Raw genomic sequence first — 18,891 nt, 5'->3', positions numbered from 1 at the left:
GAACCAACCAACCGGCGGGAATCGCTCTGTCTATCTTTGTGCGTCTCGCCTGAGCTCCACGGACACCTCCGATTGCGGCTGCTAGAGCAACGGTCTCCAAGTGTCTGTAAGTGTCCCTCCAAACTCGAAGGGACCGGGCTGGCCCCCGCATCGAACCGTCCCACAGGATATGTGACCTCTCCCCAACTGAAGGCCCAAGGTATCTCTGACCTGATCGTTCCAAATGAGCGGCTAGCAGTCGATCTCCTCCTGACTGTTAGGAGGGGACTGGAGGAGATTGAGACGGAGTCACCTCCAAACCGTGAGAAGGCTACGAATGAGCGGGGAGCGGGGGTGAGTAAGCGGTGCAGAGGTGAAGATCCACCGGAGGGACGGTAGCCACTCTCCACCTCGGGCGGGACGCAAGAACTGATCCCCTGCTGAAGTAACAACTTCCACGTTTGCCCCCCCGGGGTCAAACCGCGGATAACTAACTTGCCCAGCAAGGCCTGACTCTGAAGCTCCGGATCAATGACCCCCAAGCCACCCTCAGCCTGCGGAAGAATGACTGTCTGCCAGGCTACCCTGGCTCTGGTATCTCTGAGACCATCCCCCCCAGACCACAGGAAATTCCGGACCATCCTCCTGAGCTGTGCCACGCTGGATCTCGAGAAACACCAACAAGAGGCCACATACCAGGCCGTGGCCAGGAGAACCTAGTTGACTACAAGAGCACGACCTGCAAGAGAGAGCTTAGCAGTGCTCCAGGAAGCCAGCTTCCGTCGAATGGAGTCTAGCACCGGGAGAAACTGCTGAGCTGGCGTGATGTCCAGGCCGACCTGAAAGCCGAGATATCTAGCTGTCTGCCCCCGCGGGATCCATCTGAAACCCAAAAACCTCCCCCACTGTGAGCATGCCCCAGGGTTTGTGAGAAAACCAACTGATTTGTTCCAGTTGATTTTCGCATCGGCTGTCGAGCAGAAGACCTCTAAGGCCAGCCTCACCCTCTCCAGCATCATCTCATCATCCTGAACATACAGCGCTGTGTCATCTGCATACTCCGAGTCCAGGAGCTTCGTGTCCTCCCTGTAGGAAGGCGAACACCCCGGATCCTGATCGACCTCGTCTGAAGATAGTATGTCATCGCCTCGACGAAAAAGAGAAACAGGTAAGGAGCAAGGGGACAACCCTGACGCACTGATCTCTCCAATCGAAATCGCGCTCCCATCCTGCCGCCGATGATGACCCTGCTGGAAGCTGTCCTGTATAACGCTGAGATACCCTGAATCCATCCTACTGGGAATCCCAGTCTCTCCAAGGTGCCCTCCAACAAGGACCAGTCCACTCGATCGTAGGCCTTCTCAAAGTCGAGAAGTAGGATGGCTAAGTGCGACCCGCTGTGCTGAGCCCACTCCGTCGTCTCTGAGAAGGTGAAGACATTATCCAGGATACAGCGATCCTGGACAAAGCCTGTCTGAGTGTCATGAATGAGGTCAGGAAGTAGTGGCCGAACTCTGGCACTGATCATCTTGGCAAGGATCTTGTAGGCAGTGGTGAGGAGAGTGATCGGGCGCCACTGACGGATCTCCTGTCGGTCTCCTCCCTTCGGAATGACGCAAATCAATCCCGAAGAGAGGCTCTCTGGCATGTGTCCGCTGCTGAAAATCCTCTAGAGGGCTGCTAGGAGGGACTGATGGATCTGATCCCAGAAAGAGGTGAAGAAAGCACGAGAGAGCCCATCCTCGCCAGGGCATTTCTGCCCATCAATGGCCATCAAGGCCTCCTGCATCTCAGCAGTGGTGAACGGTGCCATCAACGTCGTCTGCATGCTGGGCTGAACAAGGGCTGGAATGTGCCTTCACACCTCCTCGCGGGAACGTCTAGTACGGGGAGCAAGCTGCTCCTGCTGGAAAAGAGTCCTGTAGAAGTCGGTAGCCAACCCCAAGACCTCTTCCGGAACAGTAACGATGTGCCCCTCCACTGTCCTAAGACTCCGGAGCTGGTCACCTACTGCCCTCTGGCCATGCATCCTAAAGAACTCTTTGCTCATCCGGTCGCCCTTCCGAGCCCAGAAGGAGAGGGAGGCGTGATAAGAAAACTCTGAGCGACGTTGGAGAGTCTCCTCAAGAAGGGCTCTGGCTCAAAGGGCCTGGATTCGAAGCTCCTCCGAGCCCGGAGCTTGCCTGCTGGAGTCGCTGAATGGAGGCGAGGTCCCTACGAAGAGCTCTCTCTCTGCCCCACCACTCCTGGCGAACCTGAAGGGCTGCGAACTGGCAAATCTGGCTGGACTCCTGCAATGCCTGCGCCACCGACTCTACCAGATCCACGCACTCGCCCCAATCTCTGTCCCAAAGGCTACCGATACTACTGCGCACCTCCTCCCTAGAGAAGATGGAATCAGGAATCCTTCACGAACGGGGAGGAAGGGACTGAGCTGCCGACTCTAGTGATAAGAGCACTGGCGCGTGGTCGAAGAGTGTCGTCCCTGGCACTACATCCACCTGACCACCTCTGCTGATGGCCCAATCACTGACATAAAATCTGTCCAGTCTCTCCAGGAGTTTGCCTCCTTCCCTGAGAAGCCCCACGAGAAGTCAAAGCTCCCGTGCCATCGGCGGAAGGACGGGTCTCTCCAGCTGTCCCTACCTCCTGTCGCGAAGATAAAGGAGTCCCAAGCGGACTGCTCTGCCTGAGCTATACCTGTAAACTCTGGTCCTCTGCCCTGCTGGTCCTCCAAGGTCTCCAGATTGTTGAAGTCACCTCCAACAATCCACGAATCCATGTCTGGGAGAATCTCTGTGAGTGTCCTCCAGAAGGTGGCTCTGCATCGGAGGTCTGTGGGTGCATAGATGTTGAGAATTCCTATTTTGGAGCCCTCCAACTCTAGGCCAACCCAAAGTGCACGGCCTGGGATCGACGTACCATGGCCAAAAACTCCCTGGGCAAACGACTCACAAACGGAAGTACAGACACCGCCACTCCTCCCCTGTGCACCGATCGAGGGCTCCCAATAAGTGTGAGAGCATCTAGGGAGGATCTTCCCGCAGCTACGGGAATGAGCCACTGAAAGCTTATGCTCCTGGAGCAGAAGTATATCCAAGCGACCAATCACTGCTGGCTGAAGTTCCTGTCTCAAGATGAGCTTCCTAGGACCACGGGTGCCAGAAGAATGAAACCCGTTCACGTTTCAGGAGACAAGGTGTAAGCTCATGATGAGGACTGGTAGGCTGCGAACAACTGTCTGCTCCCGGCTGAGGTCGATGAAGAGGCTGAAATTTCGGAATGAAGGCGCTGACGCTTTTGTGAGGGTTTGGAGGGGGAGGCGGGGTCATCCTGCCCGTTCTTCAAAACTTTTAGCAAAGGCGTGAGGCCTTTGGTGCCATGGACAAACGCTTTCTCGAGCCAACTCGAGATCTCTGAGGTAGTCATCCCGTAGAAGGCGCGAAGTTTCTGAGGAGTCCACGCTCTGACATCCTAGGGGAGGGGCCACGACAGAGGGGGCCTGAGGATCACAATCAGTCTGAAACGCTTGGCGGCGCAACGCCACCGCAGGCGCACGTCACCCTCGGACCACTTAGTCTCAAGAAGCTGTCCACCCGACGGGCCTATCCAGGAGCAAATCTGAGCGTGCGTCTGCTCTCTGAGAGCCTCCCAGACCAAGTCGTCTGTCCAAATCTCGGTGCCATCGCTGAGAAAGGTGAAAGCAAAGCTGGGGCCGTCCCTCGGAGCCAAGGCTGCGATCTTCCCATCCGTCCCTTTACAGAGCACGAAGATACTGATGTCGAGGCAAGCTGGGAAGGTCCCGAGGTCGGCCACATCCAAGTAATCCCAGGGATCGGATCTGTAGAAGTCACGAGGAAGCTCTCTCTCCTGGAGCTGAGGTCCGTCAGAGTCTGCAACTGAGGGGATCGGGCTAGCAGACAAGGAAGACTGCTCCAGGGGTGGTGCAATCTCGGGATGCCCTGCCTGGGGTGGGGAAGGGGAAGGAGGCTGAGGGGTAGGCAACTCACACTCCACGAAAGCGACTAGCGGGGGGTGGAGGAGGGGGGGTGGGGGCTGCCCGCGGCTGAGGAAGCACCGGTGCAGCTGACACTGCGGAAGAGCTGAGAGGGACGGGGGAGGAGGGCTGGGGCTGGGGCTGGGGCTGGAGAGGAAGAGGAGGGGGCTGAAGAGAGAGAGGCGGGGGCTGATGCTGCGGGTCGGGAAGAGGGGGCTGTGGCTGTGGTAGGGCCTGGGGCTGCGTGGAAGGGAGCTAGGGATCGGAAGAGGGGGACCTGAGGCTGCGGAGGGCGGGCTACAGACGAAGAAGAAGCTCTCCCTGGACCCTGGGGCGGCTGCCTGTCATGTCTCTTAGGCGCTGCTGCAGGTTGGGTAACCTCTGCCTCCTTACCTCTGTCAAAAGTCTTCTTATTCTTTCCTCTTTTCCTTCTGACCTCGGTCCAGCCGCTAGCCACCTCTGGACCGGACTCCGGCTGCCTCTGCTCTTCCTGACGTGGCTGCCCGGAGGGAGGGGGAGGGGGCTGAGGGGGGGGGGCGGGGGGGGCCGAGAGGAGCTGGAGAAGCGTGGACAAGCAGCAGCCAGGTGCCCAAAGCCGTGACACCTCAGGCACTGGCCTGGCTGTCCTGTGACTACCATGCTCTGAGTAATGCTGCCAGCATCTATCACGATCTCAATCACTGCAGGGAGGGACGCAAGGTCTGCCACAGCCACACGGACTCTAGGAGCTCCTGCCGCAGCAACCACGTCGACGAAAGTGTCATGCATCACCCAGCCAAAGTGGAAACCCACGTCCCTGACTATCGGCCGCAACTCAGCAGCGAGGCCTGGAAAAAGTAGCATCACTGGGTGGCGAGGTATGCGGAAACGAGCATCAAAGTCCGTTGCGCTGAATCCTCGGTACCAAGGGACTATCATGATGATCTTTCCATCCACAGATGTGGGGGAACCAGCAATCAAGTTGCTCGCAGCTTTCGCAGTGGAGAGTTTAAGCCAGAAGATGCCCCTTCCCATAAGGGCCACCTCCTCGATGTGGCTGTCCTCTAGCATAAGAGTGGATTGGAGCCAATCCCTGATGGCTGGTCTGGAGGGAGAGTGTCCAATGACTCTGCCATAGATGGAAGTGAGGGCAAAGTCATTGGCAACCTGTTGTACCCGAGACGACTGTTGCTCTGTCAATATCACGCGGTAGGCATTTGGAGAGGGAGGGTCTGACTGGGCCTCCGGTTCCGGGCAAGGAGCCGCCATACTGCCAAGACAAACTGCGAGACCTCCGATGAAGAAGAGGCTGCCACCAAAAAAGGGGGGGGGGGGGATAGACGAGGGATGGAGCCTGGGTGTGACGGAGGAGGATAAGGCGAGGCGGAGGGCGGAAGGCGGGGACGGAGGTCGAAGGCGAGGGAGAAGGGCGGCGGCGGAGGCGAGGGCGGAGGGGCAAGGGGCGAGGGCGAGGGGCGAGAGCGGAGGGCAGAGGGGCGAGGAGCGAGGGCGGAGGGGCGAGGGCGGAGGGGCGAGGGGCGAGGGACGAGGGCGGAGGGGCGGAGGGGCGAGGGCGGAGGGACGAGGGGCGGAGGGGCGAGGACGGAGGGGCGAGGGGCGAGGGCGGAGGGCGGAGGTGTGGTGGCGAGGGGCGAGGGGCGAGGGGCGAGGCGAGGGCGTGGAGGGGTGTGAGGCGAGGGCGAGGGGGGGCGAGGGCGAGGGCGAGTGGCGCGAGGCGAGGGCGTAGGTGAGGCCGAGGGAGGTAGGGAGGTAGAGGCTACGGAAGGAGGGAGGAGGGCTCGCAGGAGGAGCCTTTTTGGCGATTACAAGTACATTGTAAATAGCATGCTATTTAGAATATAATCCTTGTAATTAGGATTGGTGATTGGATCTTATACATGCAAGCAGAGGGCTCATTCTACAACGATTCCTGAAAAAGTAGCTTCCTGCCAAATGCACCCCTGCACTAGGATACATTGTGACACACTAAGCTCATCATCGATTGCATAATGTATAGCATTAGTTCCCAAATCAGGATATATTTTGCCCCATTGTAAGCCCTAGTCCAGGGATGAGTCATGCACGAGCTACATAGGTCCATTCCTAGCCCTTAGGTCAGTCCAAGTTAGGTCTACGTGTAGGTTAGTAGGCAGGCCAAATGGCCAACTTGGGTACCCCCTAGTCAAAAAGTATATATGTTTGTACATATTGATCCCAATCTTTGGCACCAAAGGTTCAGTCATCTTCACTGTAGGACCATGCAGTTGCTAGAGAGCATAAACATGGTCAATGAATCCCAACAGTAAGAGTGGGATTCATGCAAAAGTTGTCTTTGTGGGAAACAACATAGAGACTTATTCCTAGGAAGAGTCAAGAGACCATTACAGCTAGAGCACAGGGGCATTCAATCCCATTGGATTCATAGAGCATGCAATGGCTTCATCTCAAATGTTTCATTCAACTTCAAGCACAAGCTATGGTTGCCCCTATTAAGAATTAGACAAAATAACCTTTCAGGGGGGGAAGCTAGCCACACCCCACCTCAGTCCCATATGGGCCAACTACAAACATAGATTCTACAAATTATCCACAATGCCTTGGATGTGGGCAAATGGAATTCTCCGATTTGAAAGGTACAAAGGATAAGATGCCAAAGCAAGTAGATTTAAAAGATTTTATGGGCTAGTCAATGGTGGTCCAATAGACACCATTGGTAGCCCTCAATGCCCCTCTCCAAAAGCCATTAAGAGAAGCCAGCATGGAAAACTATTATGTTGCTTGAGTCTCCCCTAGAGACAATTAAAGAAATTGGGTAAAAAGGGAGCCATGTGTTCAGAGTTTATTAGTCAGGGAGAGTTACTAGTTGCTTCTAAAGAACTTTATGCAAAAGTCGGCAATAAGCCTTAAGGGTGAAATATACAAGATTTTTACACAAAAGTTATGCGTCGAATCACTTTCCCATAGTAAGCTTAGAAACCACTTCTTATTGGTGTGTGACGTCAATATGCCTTGATGATGAGCCAAAGCAAATCTGCTTATACTTGTGCTTCTCAGGACAAGCAACTACCTTCTCCCATTAGGACTTTTCCCTTACTTTGCACGTTCTACCTACCTCTTGGATGAGAGTTATATGTCGTGCTTTCAAAATTGTAAATTCAAGAATGCCAGAATCATACCAACTCATTTTGGAGACTTTCCGATAAATTACGTTTGTCAGTCATCATCAAATGCTCTAGATACATCGCCTGTAGACCAGGGAACTTCTCCTTCAGATATGTATTGACAATGTCTGCTGGCAGAGGTGGATCCATTGAGGAAAATAACTGCATGGCTTGCTCAGGGCAAGTTTTTAAAAGCCAAGTTGATGATTCTAAAATGAGAAATGGATTCTGCCCTCCCAGCTTCTGTTAAGCACAAGATAAACGACAACCTGAATCAGTGTCTGAATAACTAATACAACGGAGCTGTAAAGGGCAACCAACTTCTGCTCTAGTTCTGTCACACTCACATCTTTGGTGCAAAGAAGCCTACGCCACCACTCTATATACTTTTAAACACACAAATGCGAGTAGGAAGAAGCAATGGCAAACCTTGAGGTAATCAATAATTGCTTGCGAGCTGACTTCTGGAATTGTCTCTGCTGGCGCAGACATAGTTTCCCTCGCTACAGCGAGCTGATTCAAAAGATCCAGGACCTTGCGATGTAGCTCGTTGTACTTGTATAACTGCAGCAATTCCATGAAATGAGAACCAGATAGCATTATCTCCTCACAAGAATCCACATCACAGTAATTGGGTCCTGTCAACAGACGGAGTGCTGCGGCTGACTGGTGTGAAAATATTTGTGCTTGAACAAGTGCAGTATCCAGTATGGTAGCAAGCTCCCTAGCTCCATAATCTCTTTGTTCCTGTGTTCCACTGTCACTATACTGTAAACGCAAGCATCACATCAAAACATATTGCTGAAAGTCTGAGAATAGCCAAAGATTTTGCAGAACGTTAAAAACCAAAGGAACTGTAATTTTGAAGGGACTGTTGCTATCTTCCTCGAAACAAGAAAGCACAAAAAGCTTCACTACACTGTTACTGGTCAAGACAGATTTAAAGAACCTTTGGGGTAGATTTTGGCCTTTTAGAGTCTCCAGTTGCACCATTGCTATTAACCATTGCGGCAACAGCTGCATCTGTGTCTTCTTCCTCAGCTTTCCCAATGATTGCAGCTCTTTTGGTCAATAAAAACCCTGCAAGAGCATTCATAGCTGCCATATTCTCTTTCTCCTGAAGACGCTCTTTGTTTGCCTCTCCAGCAAGTTCTTCCAGATCAGCAGAATTTTGAGAAATATCCTCCAAAGCATCACTCTGCTCAGATCCCGCAAAAGATGGCTGCAAAAGTGCTCCAGATGCACTGTTGCTACAAAACTTTGGCAGTCTTATTGAAGGGAATAGAGATAACACTGCAATCAGGTCCAGGGAAGAAGCTGCAAAGTGTTGCATAGCCTTTGTATATTCCTTCTGTTCAAAGAGAGACTGGCCATACCTTAAAAACAAGCAAGGAAAACATCAAATCAAATTATCATTGTAACTACTTGATACTTAATAGTCAATGACTCGACTATATTTCTGAGGCCAATCAAGCTAAAATAATCTGGGAAAGAAAGCAACCTCCAATAGTTATCGAAATTGTGCATGTGCAAAAGTGTGCATCCAAAGATTTTAAGTTAATTAACACTAAGAAAAATCAATCACATTGAACTGAACAATTTTAATAACAAAATAAGCTCAGATCCACACAAAGAGAGAGAGTGTGTGTGTGTAGGATAAGAAAGTAGAGAAACAGCCGCACCACATAAGATGTGAACAAGAATAACCACTCTTTAGAGAAAAATAGCAGCACTGCATGGTGTGCGAATGACAATAACCCCCTCCAAAAGATAAACTCTATAGTATTTCCGTATTTCAATGATGCATGGCTTTGATTACAATAGCAATCTCAAAAGTTCAGATGGAACCAATGAGTCTAGAAACTCCTAAACATGTATATCCTTGAAATAGAAGAAAAAAGTAGAACCAATTGAAAAGTAAGTATATATCTAGTCTCTAGATGAATCCAAGAACATGCCCAAACTCATCCTCTAAAAATACAACACATAATGCATTTTTTATCTCACGATAGTCACTCATAAGATTGAAAACCATAAACCCCATCGCATATGGCAGGGACTAGCTACTATGACATCACCACTGACCTTATCAGCACACAACCATGGGTGTAGACCATAGTATAAAGATCATACAATACAAATCCGCACATCCACATATACTTGAGCATCCATGTACACAACGGCCTTCGTACTAAGTTTATGTCAGCACTCCGGAGGTGAAGGGAAAACTCAGCTGTGACAAAGGCTAGCACTAAAGGAGAAGGCTAATCAGAAAGTAGTCCACATTTCTCTTCATTCAAGCTATAACACCTTGTGAAGAATACTAGTCTCTCCCAAACGAGCATCCAAACAAAAAATTGCTTAGACCATCTAGCTGATAGGGCAATGCATCACTTAAGATAGAAAGAATTTATCGCAATATCAACAGGCCGCAATATGGACGAAAGCTTCACAAAGTGAAATTTGCATGTCCGCTAATACGGGGGAAGCATACATCTAGATGAATCCAGGAATATGCCCAAGCGCAGACGCAGTTTCTGGATGCCCTTTCCTCTATGCTTCAGGGTGCTTTCCGCCAGATAGGACAGGAGTTCAGCCAACAGCTTACCACAACCATGGCTATGCAGGATACGGCTCTTGTCCAGATGGGACAGCAGATTGGTCAGCAGATCACATCTGCCATTGTTATGCAGGATAAGGGTAAGCAGCCCGCACCCCAGCACGGGGACCATTCAGACAGTCAGGATGTTGTCTGCTCCACGCAGGGGTTTTATGGCAGATGCCCGTTGTGCCTATGAGCATCATTCTTCTAGACCATTGCATGTACCCCAGCTTGGGGATTATCTGGACATAGATGATGCATTTTCTGTGCCACAGAGCACCTTCTTGCAGAATGTCAGGCCATCTTCTTGCAGCTATGCAGGCCGAGCCGGCTCTTTTGGGATGACCCGTTGGTGTGCATCAGGCTAGTGCTCCTTTCATCGCACCAACGAGTATGCCTGGAGTTGGCTTGGGTTTATATGGCAGCCCACACCCCTGGGAGAGAGGTCAGTCCTCTTCTCAGCCCTTTGGTATGCCATCATTCCGGAGAGATGCATTTGGCAGAGAGACCCAACCCGGAGTTCATGCACCTATCGCTCCACAAACGAGCACATATAACCAGACGCAGCCAGTGCATCGAATGGCAGCAGCTTCTACGTAGTAGGGGGTTGGTGGTGGGCAACAAGCCACTTTTGATGACATGTTGGCAGATTCTTTGCATTCATACAAGGCCCTACCTGAGGCCATCAAACTTGAGATGCCCTTCTTTGATTATGTGAACCTCAAGCGTGATGATGCCCGCACTTCTGGAGGCTACACACACAAGAATTATGCAGCCAAGGATATGAAAGACAAACTCACAGTGCATAAGTTTGAAGGGGACGCTCGCACTCCCAATGAGTTGGAGGAGCGGCTCACGAAGCTGAAAGACTATTTCCGCTTCTACCCCAAGTCTGAGGAGGAGCGCATCATTTTGCCAAGTATGCATATGCAAGACTATGCCCACACATGGTGGCGATACATGAGGGATTCGCCTCAGAAACCAACCACTTGGAGGGGTTTCAAAGAATTGATGGCCACTACATTTGTATCTCCACTTGTATTGGATCAATACTTGGCTGAATTTTATGCCTTGTCACAGACCGGTACAGTCCAAGAGTACTTGCAACGTTTTTGGAGGCTTTCCCTCTTTGTGCAAGATGTATCTGAAAAGGGAAAGCTGCTGCATTTCATCCATGGGTTAAGTTCTTATCTCGCTGCAGATGTGAAGGCACATAACCCTCAAACAATTGAGAGGGCAGCTCAGCTTGCAGAAGTATTCGAGCCTAAATATGCTGGCAAGCACAGAAATGCCATGGGCAGCTCGCATGCTATGGGGCATGACACTGAGTCGAAGCCTAAGTTTGCTGAGTGGACTGACAAGAAATCTGCAGCAGCACCATTTCCTCACTTTCCTACTGTCTCGGGTAGTAAGATGCCGTATGCCAGGCCTTACAGGTATCCTGATGCCAAGCCTGGAGGGAAGCCTACTGCTGGAAATGAGCAGGCTGAGATAAAACAGCATACACAGGCAATAATGGACAGCAGAAAGAAGGCCAACTTATGTTTTAAATGTGGCAAGAAATGGAGCACAGGAATGTGTGCAAGATGCACAACAGTGGTACTGCCAAGCTCAGCATGATCATTGACCTCTCAGATGACGAGGATTTGTTTGATGCCCCAGGTTCTTTGGATACGTCTCAGGATGAGATGGCAAATACACATGATGCAGATGAGGCTCCTGACACTGGAGCCACGAAGGGCACTGACTTTCCTTTTGATCCTGGTGGTGCTAATGCGCATGACACGCATGCTTCACATTCGTATGAGATTCTGCCCACTGGTGGCATGAGAGGCCGTAGGCCAACACTCTTTTCTGTGGAGCACCACGATGCGATACCTTTTTATGCACATGAAGATGCAAGTGGTAATGCTCCTATGAACGAGGATGAGTTTTATTGGGATGCCCAACCAACACTTTATACTATTTCCATGCATGCCCTGATGGGTGCCGAAAGTGTTGATACTATCAGATTAACAGGGATGATTAACGGCAAGATTGTGCATGTGTTGGTGGACAGCAGTAGCACCCACAGTTTTGTTAACAGCAAGACCTTACAGAGGGTGGGAGTGATTGCTACTGAGATAGACCATGGGCTGAGAGTAGAAGTGGCCAATGGACAGCATATGATCAGTAGATCTTGTTGCCAAGATGCAAGGATTAAATTCTCTGATGACTATACATTTGCAGGTGATCTCTTGGCACTTGATATGGGCCCAATAGATGTTGTCCTAGGCTGTGATTGGTTGCAATCACTGGGCAAAATTAGCATGGATTTCAATGCCTTAACACTCAGCTTTGTCCACAGGGATGGATCAGTTACATTGCATGGTATTGCAGCTCCTAAATTGCAGGTCATTTCAGCAAGGCAGTTAACCAGAGAGCTCAAGAGGGGCAGCGCCATATATGCATTAAATGTGTCAGTAACTAAAGAGGATGGCACTTCCGTGTTGATGATATGCAGAGATTGCTCTCAGAGTTTGCAAATGTGTTTGCTGATTTGCCATCACAGTTGCCTCCAAGAAGAGATGTAGATCATGCCATAGTCCTGGAACCTGGCAGTAAGCCAATCAATAAGGCCCCATACCAACTCTCTAAGGTAGAACGGGAAGAAGTGGCAATTCAAGTGAGGGACTTACTTCAAAAGAGTTTCATCACACATAGCACTTCTCCTTTTGCATCCCCCGTGCTCCTGGTGAAAAAGAAGGATGGTTCTTACCATATGTGCATTGACTACAGAGACTTGAATAAGGTCACCATCAAAAACAGGTTTCCCATCCCCAAGATAGATGACCTGTTGGATGAACTCAAGGGTGCTCAGTTTTTCACTAAGATTGATTTGAGGTCCAGCTATCATCAGATTAGAATAAAAACTGAGGATGAGCACAAGACACCTTTCGCATGGAGAGGGGACTGTATGAGTTCAAGGTGATGCCTTTTGGATTGACCAATGCACCAGCTACCTTCCAGGCACTCATGAACAAGATTTTGCAGCCTCTCCTTTTCAAATATGTGCTGGTATTTTTTGATGACAGCCTCATTTACAGCAAGGATAAGCAAGAGCACATCAGACATGTCAAGCAAGTGCTGGAAATTTTGAGGTTGCATCAGCTTTATGCTAAAGCCAGCAAATGCACTTTTATGGCACAAAAGGTTGAGTATCTTGGTCACATTGTGAGCAAGGATGGCATTCGAGTGGATCCTGCAAAGGTGAAATGCATTGAGGATTGGCCGCAGCCACGCAACCCTACTCAGTTGAGGGGATTTCTAGGTCTTGCTTCCTTCTACAGGCGCTATATTCGCAAGTTTGCCAAGAGGGCAGCCCCTCTGACTGACCTTTTGAAGAAGGATGCTTTTATGCCGTCTACAGATGCACAGCGCAGCTTCGAAGACCTGAAATTCGCCCTCACTCATGCTCCTGTGTTGGTATGCCCTGATTTTTCACGTACTTTCGTTGTGGAGGCAGATGCCAGTGGCAAAGGATTAGGGGCTGTGCTAAGATAGGAACACGGGGTAATTGCTTTTGAAAGCAGGAAATTGGATGCCAAGGAACTAGATTATCATGTGCATGATCAGGAAATGTTGGCTATCCTCCATGCTTTCGAAAAATGGCACCACTACCTGTATGGTATCAAAATCAAGGTTAAGACAGATCATAGGACACTCAGGTATTTCCTTACGCAGCCCAACTTGTCAATGAAGCAAAAGAGGTGGCTGGCTAAGGTTCAGTCTTATGATTTCAACATCGAGTACAGGAAAGGGAAAGAAAACGTGGTTGCAGATGCCTTATCCCATATGTGGGCTTGCAGTTTGTTTGCCATTTCTACCATCTACAAGGAGTGGCATAACATGGCTAGACTGCATTACAAACATTGGCCTGACTGCATTCTCCCCAGATGTTGGGTGTCTACTTTTATAGGCTTGCATAGCCTTTGGCATCACTCCCCTAGGCATCATAGCTCCAACAACTAGCTGCTCTATGTCATTTGTATCGTGACATTCAGCATAGGACATCGCTGCCAAATCTAACAGCTGAATATGTAAGGTACAACCACCATCATATATATCCCGGCCATTTAAGGTGCTTCGTGCTTGCAGTGCACTAGCCTGTGAGGCAAAATGCATTTCAGCTTGGAGCCCACCTGAAACTTGATGCATAACAATCTTCTCAATAAGCCCAAAAGGCGAAAATACCTGATGCAACACATCCAATGTAATGGGGTACAACAGATGATGGATGGTGATCAAAAGGATTCCCTTGGGCTGTGAATCTTCCTCCTGTTGAAGCTGCCCTAAGCTTCCTGCATACTGCTCAAAGCCCTGCATAAGCTGCCCAAAAGTCGAGACACGTTGCCCCATGTTCCCTCCAACAGGCATGTGGCTGTTCCATAGTGTGTGACCAAGCTTTGTTTCTGTCCCACTGCGCCAAATGCATGCACATGTGCTCAATTCCTGCCTGTCTCAAAGCTCGAAATGTGATGGAGAGGCTCGGAAGAAGGGTTGTCGAAGAAGTCCAAATGAGCCCAAATAGGGCTGTGGAAAGCCCCTAAAAGAGGCTGGAATTCTGAGTTTTTGCCTTTTTTTTTTTTTTGGGGGGGGGGGGGGGGTTCCCTAAGTCACCTAGGACAGTTAGTACTGCAATAACCTAAGACTCCTAAGGCAGTTAGGACTGTTGGTTAGTCTAACCTAACCAACCCATGAGGTACTCAACCCTAGTTAGTTTGACCCAACCTAACTAGACCAAACTAACTAAACCTAAACTAACCTAGCTAGACCTAACTGACCTAACCCGACCAACCTAACCCTAGCTAACTTAACCTAGGAAAATATACGGGACATTGTGGAGGGACTATATAAGTCCCCATCCACCACTCATTGCGTACTTTGGGATGTGACATTTAAACCCATCTAAGCTCCTCCTTCCTTCCTGCTACTTGCTGCCTACCAATGTGGCCCTATTGGCTGAGAAAGCGCATGTGGACAAAACACTGGCTGAGATTCGGAAACAAGGTGGGAGGTACAAGAAGAATGGAGGAAGGAGAAAGTCAAGAAAGAAGAATGGGAGAAGGAGAGAGCAAAATGGGAAAATGAGAAAACCAAGCTACAAGACCAAGTACACACATTGGGGACTGAGCTACAACAAATGAAGGGCAAGCAAATAACATCAGATCATAGTCACAATGAAACGTGTTTCATTGGTAACGAAACGTTTTGAAACTTGCAACATGTTTCAAACGTTTCATTACCAATGAAACGTGGAGTACCTTTACTTGTACTAACCTAAATCAAAGAGATTAATATTTCAGTAAACTTTAGTTAAAAGTTTGAAATTTAAACTTTGTAATCTAGATTCTAGTCTCTATATTACTAATTTTAAAAGTTCATAGCTCACTCTCTAATTTAAATTATCTCTAGTCTTCTGTAAAAACTAGTTAGTAGCAACTTACAGGCTAGAGTACTTACAAAATCATTGGGCATTATAGGCATTGTATTAAGGCATTTTGTGATTTTTAAGCTTAGTTTGCATAGTTTCAGCATACTATTTGTTGCGGGGCATAAAATTTGCATTTTTTAAGACCCAAATATACAAACTGAATTTTCGAAACTCCCCTTGTTTTTTTGAAACGTTTCAAAACATTTTGAAACATTTCACGTTTCTAAGTATTGAAACGTTTCTTTGAACTCTGCATCAGATGGAGGCCTCAGGCAGCAAAGTTATGGATGAGCTCAAAGCAGAAAATGCAGCTCTTAAGAAAGAGATGGAGGCCATGCAGACTACCATGAATGGTAAGAATGCTGAGTTTGCACAACAGCTCAACAAGGGGAAAGAAGTGATGCTTAAATGGACAGAAGTTGTTAAAAAGGGATCAGCAGCTCCCAAAAAAGAGCTCATTTCTGAGACACTAGAAGAAGAGAAAAGACGGGCCGCTAAAGCAATGAATGTCCTAGTTAGAGGTTTCACAGTGGGAGATACCCCAATGGCAGATGCTCAAGCCCTATTTGCCAAGAATGGAGTCAACCTTACAGGTGAGGCAGCTTGAAGGGTAGGGAAGATGGAGATGAAACTCCGGGCTGCAATCGATAGGTCCAACCTCATGAGCATGCGAGCATCCTTGAAGGGAACCAAAATCTACTTGGATAATGACCTCACCCTTCTACAGCAGGAACATAGAAGGGAAGGCATGACACAGGTAATGGCAGCAAGGGAAGCAGGGAAATGGGCTGCCTACAGGGATGGCAAAGTGATTATTCGAGAAAGAGCTGACAGAGGGGATAAGGGAGAAGGGGAGAAGGAAGAGGGGGAACTATGACGGTGTTAGAACCGGGAGGGGAGTGCACAAAATGGTATGGCTGTATGGAACTGTAATGGTACCCTTTGGCCCAACCCAGGTGGCTTCTCGGAGACATACACAGGCAGAAACATCATCTTCTACACTGAGACACATGAGAGCCCAGAGAGAGAGCTGCCCACAGTGACAGACACATTTGGGAGTCAGCTCATAGGAGAGAACTGAGGAGAGATAGTGGAGTACGAGGTTTTGGAGGTGTAGTTGTGTAGCTGTCCTTTTCAAAACACACTTGAGACCACTCATATCTGTGGTACGAAGAGAGGAACTTGCACATCACATGTGGATACGAGTACAGCTACTAGATGCGCGACCAATCTTCATTGCACTATGCTATTTCCCTCCAGATGTCATCATATGCCCATGATGTCACTACAAAGAGACACAGTCCTTATGAGACGATACATGATGAGCATAAAGTTCTCCAGACAGGGAGACACTCTCCTTCTTGGGGATTTCAATGCAAGGACGAGGGATAGGCAAGTGGGCTTACTTCACTTCACATATGAGAGAGACCCCCACATGATGCCAGAGCTAGATGCAGCAGAGCTTGGGATTTGGAGATTTTCTACAGATACTTCACATGTGACAACATACGGGCGACACATGCTTGAGTTGGGAGCTGTCCACGACCTCATCATCTACAATGTCCTTCAGAGATGGCCATCATCAGGTAGATTCACATGCTTCCCACATAGTCACTCATAAGATTGAAAACCATAAACTCCATCACGCATAGCAGGGACTAGCTACTATGACATCCCCACTGACGTCATCAGTGCCCAACAGTGGGTGCAGACCATAGTATAAAAATATGCTCTCACACATACAAATCCACACACCCACACATACTTGAGCATCCTTTTATACAAAGTCTTCGTACTGAGTTTCTGTCGGCACTCCGGAGTTGAAGGGCAAACTCAGCCATGACGAAGGCTAGCACTAAAGGAGAAGGCTAATCAAAAAGTAGTCCAAATCTCTTCATTCAAGCTACAACTGCTTGTGAAGTCTAAGCAATTTCATTTTAGTCTCTCCAAAACGAGCATTTAAATCTAGCTGTCTCTCCCAAACGAGCATCTAAATCTAGCTGATAGGGCAACGCACCATTTAAGATAGAAAAAATTATCGCAATACCAGCAGGCCGCAACTTGGACGAAAACTTCACAAGGTGAAATTTGCATGTCCGCTAATACGGCAGAAGCATATACCTAGATAAATCCAAGAACATTCCCAAACTCATCCAGTACAAACACAAGATAGTGCAGTTTCAATCTCACGATAGTCACTCATAAGATTGAAAACCATAAACTCCATCACGCATAGCATGGACTAGCTACTATGACATCCCCACTTATGTCATCAACGCCCAACAGTGGGTGTAGACCATAGTATAAAAATATGCTCTCACACACACAAATCCACACACCCACACATACTTGAGCATCCTTTTATACAAAGTCTTCGTACTGAGTTTCTGTCGGCACTCCGGAGGTGAAGGGAAAACTCAGCCATGACGAAGGCTAGCACTAAAGGAGAAGGCTAATCAAAAAGTAGTCCAAATCTCTTCATTCAAGCTACAACTGCTTGTGAAGTCTAAACGATTTCATTTTAGTCTCTCCCAAACAAGCTTCTAAATCTAGCTGATAGGGCAACGCACATATGTTTAACCTTGCAGTTTGTCACCGCTTCCCACCAACATGGAGCACCACCACTATCGTACCGATACACAAAGCAGGAGACCTCATGGACACCTGAAACTATCGCACCCTCATGATTGGCCACACATTGGCCAAGATCTATGGATCGGTACTAGAGAGGGAGATCGGCAATCATACAGAGGCATAGGGCCAGTGAGCACTAGGGCAGGCAAGATTCAAGAGGCAACACTCTACTCTAGACCACATTTTCACTCAGAGGGTTGTCATTGAGGAGGCGAGGTTCAAAAATCAGAAAGCCTACACATGTCTCGTAGACTTTCATAAGGCTTTCAACACTATCCCACAATCCCGCATGATCACGAGACTACAAGAGATGCAAATTCCAAAGATGTTGATCTGGGGTGTGATGAGCCTATATGAGTCAATCAGAGATAGGGTCCACACTCCAGGTGGTCTATCGGATTGGGTCGAGAGCACCATTGGGGTGAAGCAGGGCTGTCCTCTCTCACCGACTCTCTTTGGACTCTACATCGACGAGATCACATCTTTCATAGATCGCCTAGGGGGTGAGGGTTCATTACTAGGTGATCTCCTCATACAGATATTGTTATATGATGAGCCTTATATCCTCTTTGACGGAGGCGCTGCAAAGAGATCTGGAGGCATTAGAGGTGTTTTGCAAATAGAGACCTGACGTTCAACCTTGGGAAAACTAAGGTTATGATCTTCAACACCTCACAAGTAGTGATTCGCCGACTTAGTTTCACCTATCGTGGCGAGCCAATGGAGATTGTGCAGTCGTACACATAGAGTCTGGGACTTACCCACCGGAGACTTCCGAGGTTGACCCTAGAGCCATCCAAACGACTAGCAGAGAGCGGGGCAGACACATGGTATGCACGCATATCCACTTGGTTTACTAGGCACGGTATCCGGATCGACAGGCTTCCCCGCTTTCAGTATAGCATGGATGCGCCTCCTGAGTCGATCCCGCGAGATGAGATCAACCATATCACACAGTTAGACCTCCTCCATCTTCATACATCTCGGACTTTGGGGAAGGACCAGCAGCTCCCCACCAAGACCCAATTTTATCAGGACCACTTCTTGAGAGTATCAGAGGAGGAAT

The 18,891-nt window shown here is 48.9% G+C and overlaps 1 protein-coding gene across 1 annotated transcript in view; it reads right to left on the bottom strand.

Annotated features, from left to right (window-relative positions):
- Positions 1-18,891, bottom strand: part of EMB2754 (Vacuolar sorting protein 39) — an 85,480-nt gene that overhangs the window by 37,101 nt on the left and 29,488 nt on the right. Inside the window, exons 6-8 of the mRNA XM_087398378.1 lie at positions 8,066-8,492; positions 7,546-7,884; positions 7,132-7,359 (exon numbers count right to left, since the gene is read on the bottom strand). Of these exons, the coding sequence (XP_087254504.1) occupies positions 7,132-7,359; positions 7,546-7,884; positions 8,066-8,492 (994 nt within the window). The remainder of the gene's footprint in view (positions 1-7,131; positions 7,360-7,545; positions 7,885-8,065; positions 8,493-18,891) is intronic.

Source organism: Dipteris shenzhenensis, chromosome 27 (genome assembly GCF_047967505.1).
Source record: "Dipteris shenzhenensis isolate YYH24624 ecotype China chromosome 27, Dip_SZ_1.0, whole genome shotgun sequence".
NCBI classification, from domain to species: Eukaryota; Viridiplantae; Streptophyta; class Polypodiopsida; order Gleicheniales; family Dipteridaceae; genus Dipteris; species Dipteris shenzhenensis.
This window is presented reverse-complemented; position numbering and strand designations above follow the sequence as displayed.